This window comes from Octodon degus, unplaced genomic scaffold (genome assembly GCF_000260255.1).
Source record: "Octodon degus isolate 3935 unplaced genomic scaffold, OctDeg1.0 scaffold00100, whole genome shotgun sequence".
In the NCBI taxonomy this organism is placed as follows: Eukaryota; Metazoa; Chordata; class Mammalia; order Rodentia; family Octodontidae; genus Octodon; species Octodon degus.
The window spans coordinates 8632493-8645380 of NW_004524676.1; the positions used below are offsets into that span (position 1 = coordinate 8632493).

Sequence of the window (12888 nt, forward strand, 5' to 3'; positions counted from 1 at the left end):
AAATAAAATAAAAGAAATTACCTGTAGGCCTGGAGACGTAGCTCAGTGGTAGAGCACTTACCCAGTATGCATATGGCCCTTGGTTATATCCCCCGCACAACACCCTCCCAAAGAAGAAGACATGCAGCTGCCTGGCACTGCCCCAGGGGAGGCTGATCAGAGTGAATTTAGTGAGGTAGGCAGGAGTCAGATCACAAAAATGTGCTACAGGTTAGGGCAAAGAAACTTGCATTTCAACTCAAATGCAACAGGAGTACTTTATACAGGATGTGAAGATATCCAATTTTATATTATTAACAATTAGTCTGGAGACTTGTATGAAAACATCATAGTTCTACATATAAAACCTCTAAGAATGCTCCTACAGTACTGCTGGCTCTCCGCACCACCCATGGTGTTTGCACTTGCATATTCAACCAACTACAGGTCACACGATAGTCTTATATTGTATTCTGAGCACATAAACCGTTTTCTCTGCTAATCTACAGATGACTTACAGCACACAGAGGACAGCACAGGCTACATGAAACACTATGCCCCTGGACATAAAGCACAAGAGCACCTCTGGATTTTGGTATTCACAGGGAGTCCTGGAACTCCTCTCCCTCGGACACCAAGGGACAACCATTATCAAGGCAAGGGATGACCAAAGCTTGTTCTAGGAAGCAAGGTGGAAGGTGGCAACAGAGATGGAAACAAGGGAAGTTCCAGGGATATTTTGGAGGCAGAACTGACAAGATTTACTGGTGAAGGGCAAAAGAGAAGAGATGCATAGTCCCCTAAAATTATTGAACAACCTATTAGCTTGTGGTACCACTAGTGAACTAACCACAGAAGACTAGGAAAGAAAGAGATTTAGAAGGAAAATAAAATGTCAATTTTGGCTGAGATGACTGTGAGAAATCAGGAAGAAAACTGGGCCGGGGACACAGCTCAGCGGCTCAAGCTCCTGCCTTGCTAGCTGAAGGTCCTGAGCTCAATCCCTGATATAAAAAAAAAGCAAGTGTAGACTCCAAGAGAGTAGACGGACACACAGTCTGCAGCTGAGAGTCTGGAGACAAGAGTCTGAGCCACCAATGCACAGGCAGGTGCTTGAGTCAGGGCGTGTTAAATGGCACCACCTGGATAAGCAGCAGCTAAGGAAGAATATAGAAGACGACCCCCCCACACACACACACAAAGGCCCACTAACATAAGGAGGTCAACACAAGGGAAGCCAGAGAAAGACCGGAAAAGAAGTCATCAGCAGTGAGAAAAGAACTTTTAAAAAAGTACAATATAGGGCTGGTGAGATGGCTCAGTGGTCTAAAGCGCTTACTTGGAACAAGCTTAGCAAAGCACAGGGACCGCGGTTCGATCCCCCAGCACCACATGCCAGCCAGCCCCGCACCCTGGTGGGCTGAGCTGGCCACACACACACACACACACACACACACACACAAATAAATAAAATTTAAAAAAAAATAAAAAAGTACAATATAGCAACAGAGAAACCAAAAACATGTTGCAAGGAGGAGTGGTCAACTGTATCAGGTACCATCCAAGTGGATAAAGATGGTGCAAAGAAGAGCCATTAGGGGATGTGGATCTAGCTCCGCAGCACAGGTGCCTGCCTGGCAAGTGCTAGGTCCCAAGTTTAATTCCCAGTAACAACAACAACAAAAAAGAACCATTACACTTGGGGAAATGAGGACTAGGGTGGCCTTAAAAAGAGCTGCTTTAGTGCTGTGAAGGCAGCAGAAAAGAAGCCTGGGTGGTGTTAGTCTGGCTGAAAATGAGAAGAACAAAGACAGCAAATTCAGGCACCTTTAGTGCAGACAACTTTGGCCACCCAGACTGGCTCCTCAGGCCTCCTACCTTGCAGTCTCTCCTCTGTTCCTACCGGGCAGGTGCTTTTCCTTCAGCAAGATACTCATCAAGTATCTCTGCATGCAAGGATCAATGTTGTGCGCTACGAAGGAAATCTTGCTCACAGGGAGCTGTCAGAACAGAGAGCATCCGAGACCTGCACCAAGAAGAACGCCGAGATGAAGCACCAGCAGAGCTCAGGGATGCAGTTCCACTTGTTAAGGGGGATCTGGAAGGCGCCACAGAGGAAGCGGTCTGGAGCCTTCAGCACGGGTGGGCTCTGAAGGCGCAGAATTGAGGATGCGGATAAAAGGTAAACCCCTCGGAAAGAAAGAATACAGGCGGCCCCGAGGCGGGAAAGCCCGGACTGCCTCTGGGAGTGCGGCTATCCACAACCAAAGTAGGTCGGCCGGCCACAGCACAGGCACTGAGCCTACAGCAAAGGGCCAGGCCCCCAGACAGCCCAGGACGTGGCCTGGGCGCCCGCCGGCCCCTCCATCCCTGGGCCCGCGCCTCTTCGCTGTCGCCCGCCAAAGCTTCCCAGACTCGGCCCCTCCCCTAAGGCACTCTTCCCCGCCTCGTCCCCGGGCAGGGGCCACAGCCATGGCCCTACTACCGCCCTCTCTGTAAACTCATGGGAACCGCCCCCGCCGCCTGGAACTCACCACCCTGGGTCCGAACCGCCTAACGCGGCCTCAACGTTACCGAGCAGTCGCCATCTTTCCCGTTTCCTGGTCCCCGAGGTGCACCCCGGCAGAGGGGCAGGCTGGGAAGGCGAGTGCCCCGGGCGGCGCCGCGCCCGCCGACGGCGAGGCCGGGAACTACGAATCCCAGAATGCACAGCGCGAGCGCCGGCCGGGCGCGGGGCCTGCTGGGCAGTGTGGTTCGCGAATGTTGGCTTCTGCGGGAGGAAAGTTTTCTGCGCGCCAGCTTCCCAGACTCCAGGCCGCTGGTCTACCTAGAACTCAGTTCCTAGCTGTGGGGCGGGCGGCGTAGAGTGGAGGAATTTCGGATAGGGTGGGAATTTAGGGACACTCTCGCACAGCCCGTAATGCAGTGCTGTGGGAGGCACAGGCAGGACGATCCAGGCCAGTTTGTGCAGTCTGGCCAAACCTTATCTCAAAATAATAAAAAGGGCCGGGGATATAGCTGAGTGCGGAGGCGTTACGTTCAATCGCTAGTACTGAAGAAGGGGGCAGTCCCTAATAGGGACTGGGGAGATAGCTCAGTAGAATAAGCACTTGCCTGGCAAGTTCAAGAGTGTGAGTTCAATCCCCGGTACCACCAAAATATATTTATAAATCAACTACAGTATTAACAAATAAATTACCGTTAATAGAAAAACATTTTTACAAAAACTCTGTGCGAGAGATTAGCCCTATTTTACAACTGCACAAACTAAAAAGTTACAGGACCAGCCTAGAATTTCACAGGGTGGCACGATTCTTCATTGCGAGGAAGTACCCTAGGCTTAGGGGAACTTTTTAGTACCCTGGGGCTCATGGTGACAACTCAAAATGAGCCCACATAACTGGGCATGATGGCAAATGCCTATAATCCCAATACCTGGCAAGACTGAGGCAAGGGGACTTCGAGTTCAAGGCCAGTGTGGACAGCTGACCTAGACACTGTCAATAAAGAAACAAACGAAAACCACAACAGCGGTGGCCAAACCCTCCCGGGAGGGTCGTACCTCCTGCCCAGCACTTGTTTCTCAACACTCCGGAGTTGAGAAACTACACTCTGGCTTCCTCTTCCATCTCCTCCTTCTTCCTTTGAAATATTGTAGCTGTTTAAAGTTTCTGTAGCAGTGCGTGGCACACCTAGCTTCAGCACTGGGGAGGCTGAAAAGGAGGGCCGCCGCTCTGTCCAAGGCCAGCCTGGGCTACCTAGTGAGACCCTGTTTCAGATAAGTAAGTAAAACAAAATAAAGTTTTTGTTCGGTTGGCTTTTGGTTTTCTGAGGCAGTATTCACTGTAGCCCAGGCTGGCTTTGAGTTCACAGCAATCCTCCTGCCTGAGACTGCTGGGACTATAGGCCTGAACCACCAACCCTGGTTTATTTTACAATCTATTTATTTGGTTGGTTGGTTATTTATTTATTTATTTATTTATTTATTGGTACTGATGATTGAACTCAGGGCCCTATGCAAGTTTGACAAATACTCCACCACTGAGCACATTCCCAGGCCCTTGTGATCCTTCTGCCCCAGCCTCCTAAGTAGGTGGGATTATCGGAATCCACAACTATGCCTGGTGTCCTTATTTTTTGGTCCCAAGGATCTGCCCACTTTTTAGACTATCTCTTTCTTTTTCATCTAGTTCCCCCTGCTTTGGTTTCCCGCTGAGCTTGATCACCCAGAATCATATGCTTACTTTGTTTCTCTTTGTTCTTTTGCGCTCACACACTCTGCAACCGCTAGGGTGGCTGAGGTAACCAAAGTACTAGCACCTCTTTCCTTCCCATTTTCCCTTCTTGAGCTTGTTATGTTTCAATTCCACTTGGCTCCAGATCCGATTTTCCTCTCTAAATATGATTTCAGTTCTCAAGCGGGGCCTCAGGATAAACTCTAACCCTAAAACTCTGAGCATCACACACAGTGGGCCAAAGTAATAACAGATTCACACGTGTGCTCTCGGACCGCCGGCCTTGGACTCCCCCACTTTTAGCAGCAGACTGCCAAAGGCGAAAGGAGGTCTCACTTGTTTGGTGTAATTCACGGAGTGAACACGAGAGGGCGCTCCGCTCACGGACTGGCACTCCAACCAGGCATCGAGGATACAGGGCACTCGGTTAAGAGCCACAGCTACCAGCGTGTTGAGAATCTTCTAATCACCCAACTCTGCTCTGCACAGTTCATTTACAATAATTATTTAACTTATAATAGTACTATGGTATTGGTCTCCACTTTATTAACAACTCAGAAAAAGATTAATTATACCTTCAAGTCCTCATATTTAAAAACAAGGGTGAGGCATGATGGTGTACGCCTTTTTTTAAAAAAAATCTTTTATTTGGTGCAGGGTCTCACTATGCAGCTTGGACTGATAGTAACCCTCCTGTCTCAGCCTCCCCAGGACTGGGAGTACAGACATGTGCCACCACACCTGGTTTCAGTGGCCAGATGGCTCAGTAGAATAAGCGTTTGCCTGGCAAGCACAAAGGCCTGAGTTCAATCCCTGGTTACACCAAAAAAATAAAAAAATTTGGGCATAGCTCAGCATAAAGGCCCTGGATTTGGTCTGTAGTACCGCAAGGAGGGAGGCAGAATTAGATGCAGGTCCATTTTACTTCAGAGTCCACGTTCTTCCCTATTTCCAGGCTCGGAGGCCTCCTGTCTCTAAAGAGTAACAAGAGGCTCAGAAAGATGACAGAATTTCTCCGAGTTCATAAATGGCAGTCTGGTGACACATGTGAGATACTGAGTGCAAAGAATATGCAGTTTCCAACCTACTCTGCTAGTTCTCTTCCAAGCAGACACGCCTGGAGATGGAGACAGGCCTGTAGTTTAGTGAGGACAGCAGGTAGTTCTCACCCAGGTACCCAAGCTAGCAGGGAGGGTCCATGGGCTTGTTAGCCCTGAGACTCGGTCAGGGATCTTGTGCACGATATGGCATCCCTGGCTTTTCTCTCTCCTCGGTTATAAAACACAATAACTCCCCTTGCCTACCAGAATAGGATGGCAGAACTATTAAAGAGTGCACTGCTACTGGGCCATGGTGGCACACTGCCTGCCCTTGGGAGACTGAGGCAGAAGGATTCCCGTAGGTTCCAGGCCAGGCTAGGCTACATAATGAGTTTGAGGCCAGCACTCAGTCTCATAAGCAAAAAAGAACGCATGCTGTGGTCAGGCACAGTGGTGCAACTGTAATCCCAGCGGCCTACTCAGAAGATCTGAGCATGGATCCAAGTTCAAGGCCATCCTGAGCAGTAGGTCATGACCCCATCTCAAAAAAAAAAAAAAAAAAAAAGTCTATGTTCTGCAGCTAAACTGCCTGATTTATATATATATATTCTGCCACTTTCTAACTGTGTGGCCTTGTACACATTAATCTCTCTGAACCTCAATTTTTTTTTTTTTTTTTTTTGGTGGAACCAGGGATTGAACTCAGGCCCTTGCGTTTGCCAGGGAAGCACTTATTCCACTGAGCCATCTCCCCGGCCCCTGAACCTCAATTTCTGTAAAAAAAAAAAAAAAAAAAAAAAGGTGCCTCAAAGGGTTATTACAGGAAAAGATGACATAGGTGGACTTGAAGGCAGAATTAATCTTTTGAGTTATCAGTAGAATGAAGATAATAGCAATACGGTACTACTGTAATAACTAAGTGCCCAACACACATACCAAACATGTAACAAAGCCCTCAGGGCCAGGGAGATGGCTCAGTAGAATAAGCACTCGCCTGGCAAGCACAAGGGCCTGAGTTCAACTGAGGCCACTGTCATCTAGCGCCTGGTTCTGCCAAAAAACAAAAACAAAGCAAAGGAAGCTCTTATCACTTATGCCCCGACCACAGTGCTGAGGACACAGTTACTTCATTTCCAGCACTGCAGCATGAAACTGGAAAAACAGCATCTGTGAATAACAAAGCATAAGGGAAGTTGGGGCCCTTACACTGCCATGGATAGGCTCTGGAGCTGGAAGTCACCTCTTGAATTTAAAGGATACCACCAGGGGCTTCCCCCGGGACTCAGCAGCCCAGTTCTCCCCCACGGATGATCCCTCTCCTTTAGCCTCGAGGGCAATGACAACTGGTTGTGACAACTGAGGCCACTGTCATCTAGCACCTGCCGGAGTTGCTAAACATTCCATACTGCATAGCACAATGCCCTCCAAAGAGCATTCCCCACTCCAGACACCACTCCAAGGCCAAGAAGTCCTGCTCTCAGGCTAGGGACTAGTGTTTGCCTCAACAGGATTTGGGTGGGTGGGAAAGCGGGGAGCCACCTGTCGGAGGGACTGGGGGACAGTGGGGGGGCCCCACTCTGCCACAGAGAGGGCCCCACAGCTTTTCCCTGATTGTCAGCAGCCAAGAAGCTAGGTGTAGCGGTGTTTGCGTGTAGTGCCAACACTTGGAGGCTGAGGCAGGACTGCTGAGTTCCAGGGCAGCCTGGGCTACAGGAAGAGACCCTGCCTCAGCACCAAATAGCCAGAAATACAAAGAAAGAAGAAAGGGAGCCAACTTCTTTGTATGTATATTTTTCGTTAATAAATAGGTTTTCTTCTTTAAACACAGAACATGTAACAGACTGAAACATCCCCCCTCCCACAATCCCAAAGACAAGGCTCTATAAAACAAATGCCAGCTGCGCTGCCCTAAGGGCAGGCCCAGTCTGGTTCCCCCTCCCAGCCCCGCCCCTGCAGCACCACCACCCCACACTCTGCAAAAGAAGGGGGTCTGGGCTTCTCCCTCGGACGGACGGACGCTGGGGACTCAGGTGAGAAGCGTGTGGATGTGCGATGTCCCCTCTCCTGATGATGGGCTGTGCAAGATGAGCATCCCTCTGCTTGGCTCTGCGCAGCCCATGCGCTGGCCTCCGCGGTGAAGCACCTGGGCTGCGCTCAAGGGAGCTGCCTCTAGGCCTCCTCACTCCGTTCCTCGAGTGGCTCCGCGGACGGGAAGGGCTGCGCCCTGGAGCTCTGGGCCCTCCCGCCCGGCCTGCATGGAAGCGCAGTGTGGAAGAGGCATGATGCTGAAGGCGAGGCTCCGGTAAGCCCCCGAGCCCACGAGGCCAGCATGGCCCCCGGAGCCCCTGACCTTTCCCTCCTCTGGAATCAGGGGCACTGGGACAGCTGCCCCTCCTCAGCCTAGCACTGGGCTTGGGTGTGATGGTTCTCACGCAGCGTCAGGTCCTTACACTGGGCCTGGCCCCTTCCTCATCCCATTCCTGTCTCCTTCCAAGCCTCACCACGGCCATTGGAAAAACTTGTGTCCAGTGTCTTAAATTGTCTCATCCTCCCTCTCCCCGTGCCTCTGCACCCCAAGGGAGGAGGTGGGGGGCATCTCCCCCTCCAACTCCCACTTCACATAATAGAACAGCTTTTGGCTTTTTCCTTCTTGAAGGTAGAAGAGATGAGTTCGGAACGGCTGGGCAGATGCAGCAGTCGCTTGGAGAGGCTTCGGACAGGGCTCTTGGGGGGCAGCGGGCTGGGCCTATTCAGACACAGCGTGGACGCCGTCCGGAAGACGCTGTGAATGCTCTTCTCGGACGTGAAGGCCGAGCCCTCCAGGTAAATCTCTGCACCCAGCTGCTTGGCCACAGCACAGCCCTGTGGGAGGAGGTGCAGTCATAAATGCAGAGGTCCCTGGGGCTGAAGGACACTGTGCCCTGCCGTGCGCTGCTCCAGGCAGGATCCCCACCAGCCTCTTCCAATTAGTTTTGTGAAGGTGAAGCCTGACTACACATTTGAATCACCTGAAATGCTTTTAAACCACACTGATAGGCCAGGGAGATGGCTCAGTAGAATAAGCACTTGCCTGGAAGCTCAAAGGCCTGAGTTCAATCCCCGGTTCAGCCAAAAAAAATAAAATAAAATAAATCTCCATTTGGGGCCAGGGAGATGGCTCACTGGAGTAAGCGCTTCCCTGGCAAGTGCAAGGACCTGAGTTCAATCCCCTGTTCCGGAAAAAAAACACTGATGCTGGACCAAGAAAGTCAAAATTCTGGGACTAGGGTGGCGACATTAGGGGTTTGCTCAGTGCTGGAATTCAAATTGATGAGGCTTGGGTTCCATCTCTGAGTTGCACCACAGTCCCAGTACTGCTATTTGTAAGAGCCCCTCCAAGGACTGTCATGAGAAACCGTGGTGTAGAACTAATCATTACACTCCTGTGTACATTAGAGATTATTCCTGGGTCTTTGTATATGCAAATATGCAAATTTCTGTCTTTGTCCCAGAGTGATTTTGTAGGTATGGGGCCACGAATCTGAAATTCTGTCAAGCACCTCCAATGAGCCCAGTGTAAGTGGCCAACAGAAAATCAAAATGCTAACGAACAGGAACAGCTGACCTGCCAACCCTGTGGGTGCCCAGCACCCCTGTCATGGTGACCGGCTCATCAGCTACAGATAAACACCTCACATCGGTTCCCACTGGCCGAGGCAGGAGTGTGACGGAGCCCGGATTCCAAGGCCTCTGTCTGCAACCTTCCAACACTGTCCCCTGCGTGCGCCACACAAACATGCACATTCACACACCTGCTCGTAGGAGATAGGCGCCTGCTTCTGGTGGGACAGCTCCATCAGTGTGCTCAGGTCTGTTCGAAGGTCTGTCTTGCAGCCAATAAGCAAAACTCGGGTGCTGGGACAATAATCTAGGATTTCTGTCCTCCACTGCAGGCCGAGCAGGAAGAGGGAGGTTAATGTGGTAGGAGGCAGTCAGCAGCAGGCAGACGACACAGTCCAGCTGGCAAAGTCACACACGCCACCTGGGCCATCGCCTGTCCGGCTCTCCTGGGTCCCAGCACCCCCCAGACTGACCCCACCATCCTGCCCACTGGTCTGCAACCTGTCCCCTCAGCCAGTCACAGAGCCTCACAAGTCAAGAACAGCAAGAGGAAGGCTCCAAACTCTCCCGAGGGAAGAGCGCAAGTTGCAGCCTTCTGGGAAGCCAGCTAAGTCCACAGGCTTCTGGGAGACCTTCCGGCCCAGGACCAGACATTCCCACAGGAGGGCAGACTCTGCCAGCCTCACTTCTGGGATGACCGTCTGCAGAGGTGGCCTCACAAGGTCCCACCCTGGCCCTCAAACCACAGCACGAGAAGGCCCTCTGCTTCATGATCCTCTATTTAGTATGTCTCCAGTGCCACCCTTCTTTGCTGGGGCTCGAAACAAGCAGTGTAGGGGTCAGAAAGATAGCTCAGAGGCACAAGAGCCTGCCTGGCAAGCTCAAGGTCCTGAGTTCAATTCCCAGTACAAAACAAAAGCAGCAGCAGCAGCAGAGGACGTGGCAAGTGCAGAAGAGTAAGGCTACCGAGGCTCAGCACTGCAGCTAACTGTGTGGCCTGGGGAAACCCTCCTGTGTTTGGCTTCAAGTCCTTCCTCACATAGAGCTGTATCTCAGCAACTCCCCGTAAGACAGGGTCTCACTAGTGCTGCTGAATTGCCAAGGCCAGACTCCGACTTCCTAGCAACCCTCCTGCCTCACCTGCCCGGGGGCTGGGATTACAGGCATGCACCGCCATGACTGCCAATCATGCCTGGCACACAAGAGAATTAAATGACAAGGTCCTCGAGATTCGCTTCTGTCCTCCTGGCAGGTTAGCAACTGTAAGACGTAGGCAGTCTTACCTTTTTGAGAGCACTGTCCACTGTCTCCGGACGGCTGATGTCAAAACATAACAACACTGCATCTGAGTCACTGTAGCAGAGCGGACGGACATTGTCATAGTAGGGAGAGCCTAGAGGCACGGAGACAGCTGGGGTGAGCCTTGGGAGCCCTGGGCATCCACCCATCTCCCAGAGGAGGCCTTTGGCCTGGAAGCTTGGGGCTACTGCCAGGCAGCTGTGCAAACACCATGCCCCTTAGTGCTGGAAAAACAAAAGGGCCAACTAAGAGAAAGCCCTGTCTGGGGCTTCTACCAGTCTTAATTTAAAGCCTATTCACTTTCCAAGTCAATGAAAACACTCCCACCCCTGTGGAGACCAAGGCTTGTTTAGGGACTCTTCTTGGAAGTCTGCCTGCTGCCCAACCGCTGCTCCCATCTGCTCTGGGGTCTCCCAGGTGAGGAAAGGAGCTGCCTGTTACATAACTGTCCATCTGCCTTTTACCATGGGTCAGAACTCTAGGAGGCAGGCAGGCGAAGGGCAGCATCAGGAAACCAGTGTCCCTCCAACCCCCAGGTCAGCTTGTAGTAAAATGGAATAAGAAAAGCTGTGACCCCTACCCCTAAGATCTCAGGGAGCCAAAATCGACGACAGCAAGGACGATGGCTGGGGACTTAAAGCTCAAGCAAGGGTCCTTCACTGGAACAGAAGTGGACAATGTGGACTCAGGGGCTTGAGGGGGTGAGAGCCAGGACCTGAGCCTGTCCCCCACCTTGGGGAAAGAACAGTAGCGGATTTGGAACCCAGACAATCCGTGCTCAGAATAGCAAGCAGCCCCTCTCCCTCCACTGCAATCGCCATGGAAACTGGAGGGAATCCAAGCTGGGGGGGTGTCAGTTATAAGAAAGAAAAAGTAGTAGGGGGGAGATGGGATCACTGCCTGATTCTTCAGCAATCAGTCCCTGCCCCTTTCTGGGGTGGGAGTCTGACCACCGCAGCCCGGAGCAAAGGGAGCACTGCAGTACTGGGAAGGGGGAGGGGAAGAGCTCTCCATTTTGGGTCCAATCAATCCCCCTCCCCTAAGAGCAGCAAGTAAATAATGGGAACAGTTTCACCCCTGGCCCCAGCAGAGGAAAGCCCCATCCCACACATTACTGCACTTCCTTTTGGGAATCTAATTGCAAACAGGGAACGCAAGGATAACCGGTCGCCTTTATCCTTTCTGAGATGAGGGGGTGGGGCGCAACCCTAGGTATGGCGACCACACTTGCTGATTTTCCAGGATCTGGCTTAGGGCTTCAGGGGCTGCATTCTGACTCTGGGAGGAGGGCAGCAGCAGGAGGTTGGGGGTGGTGACAGTGAAAGGAGAAGAACTGCGGTAAGGCTCTAGAAGAGGGGGCTGGGAGGGCGCAGCAGAAGCGGCGGCGGGGCCGCGCAGCGCGGCAGCCACGCTGCATCCCCAGCTGGTCCAGCCAGCATAGCACAGGCGCGAACCTGCCTCCCCACCCCTGGAACTGCAACGCAGGAGAGCACACCAGCTGGAGGAATTGAGCTTGGCGAGGCCCAAGAAGAAATCTCATTTTTTAATCTCCCTGTCCCTTACCCCCAGTCTTTGCAGACCTCAAAACTGGAGCACGGGAACAACAGCTCTTTGGAGGAACTGGGCGGCACATTTATTCCATGTAACAGGAAACCCCTGGTGATTTATAGCTCCTCTTTGAACTCAAACTGATTATGCTTTTTTTTTTTTTTTTTTTTTTTTTGGCAAGAAGTATGTTTTATCCTTTTTTCACTGCTAGATTTTGCTCCTTAATTATGACTCTGAGCCTATCTATTAAAAAAGGACCTGAGGCAAAGAGATGGTCAAAATGTCTCAGAACCAAAGCAAAGACCGCCCAGCATCAAGGGCTTGGGGCTGAAAGCGTTGGAAAATACTGCTTTCTACATTTCTACATTTCGAAGACAGAGGGTATCTTGTACCTCACTCTGGCGCTGTACAGAGAACTGATCAGGGCCTGGCCCTTTGCCGGCAAGTCCCGGCACAACAGGACCGTGCCCTACGTGAAGCCATCTCCCCCTCCCTCCAAAGCGTTGGCGATGCATCGCTTTATCCGAGAGCCGCAGCAGTGTGACAGCGGAGCGGGATGCTGCGGGCCACAGCAGTGGCCGGAGATGCTACGCAAGTGGGATGCCTGGGTCCCTGTGACATTCCGCCAAGCAGGCTGCCTCCAGGGACACTGCCTCTGGCCTTATTTAACTTTGTTCTGGGGAAGGCACGACTCTGAGTGTGAATGTAAGTAAGTGTGTGTTGCTGGTAGCTGGGAGAGGCAAGGGACCAGCCCGGACCCCCGCCCCAGGCGGATTCAGGGGCCTCGACTTCACCCCCTCCCACCACCACCACCTTCGCAGCCTCTGAAAGATGGAACTTAACCTGGAAAAGCCAGTGGCTGCGCCCCTGGACCTGACGACTGAGCTGACAGCCCCCAAACAGGACTTGCAGGGCCCTTCCCGCAGGCGCCCCTCCTCCCCGCCGAGGGGGACAATCCAAGCGCACAGCTGCAGTGCACCTGTGGAGGCGGCCTTACCCGAGGTGTCCCAGAGGCTGAGCTCCACTCTCTGCTCCTCCGTCTCCAGACAGGCCGTGTAATTCTCGAACACGGTGGGCACGTAGGTCTGTGAGGAGAGAGCGGCCGTTCAGCCCGGGCGCTCGCCCGGACCTTCCCGACAGCGCCGCCGCAGCCCGAGCCGCGCGGCCGCCGAGAGCCGGGGCGCGGC

The 12888-nt window shown here is 52.3% G+C and overlaps 2 protein-coding genes across 3 annotated transcripts in view; both read right to left on the reverse strand.

Moving 5' to 3' along the window:
* The window catches only part of Ddx23 (DEAD-box helicase 23), a 12995-nt gene extending 10399 nt beyond the window's left edge, over window positions 1–2596 (reverse strand). The window contains exons 1-2 of one of the 2 annotated variants that reach the window (XM_023723570.1): window positions 2514–2596; window positions 1858–2005 (exon numbers count right to left, since the gene is read on the reverse strand). The gene's annotated coding sequence lies outside the window, so the exon portion shown is untranslated. The remainder of the gene's footprint in view (window positions 1–1857; window positions 2006–2513) is intronic. The other variant, XM_004638616.2, reaches the window with a different exon arrangement.
* Window positions 2597–7029: 4433 nt separating this feature from the next.
* The window catches only part of Rnd1 (Rho family GTPase 1), a 6386-nt gene continuing 527 nt past the window's right edge, over window positions 7030–12888 (reverse strand). Inside the window, exons 2-5 of the mRNA XM_004638617.2 lie at window positions 12699–12786; window positions 10138–10247; window positions 9046–9180; window positions 7030–8116 (exon numbers count right to left, since the gene is read on the reverse strand). Coding sequence (XP_004638674.1) covers window positions 7871–8116; window positions 9046–9180; window positions 10138–10247; window positions 12699–12786 — 579 coding nt within the window. The 3' untranslated portion in view covers window positions 7030–7870. The remainder of the gene's footprint in view (window positions 8117–9045; window positions 9181–10137; window positions 10248–12698; window positions 12787–12888) is intronic.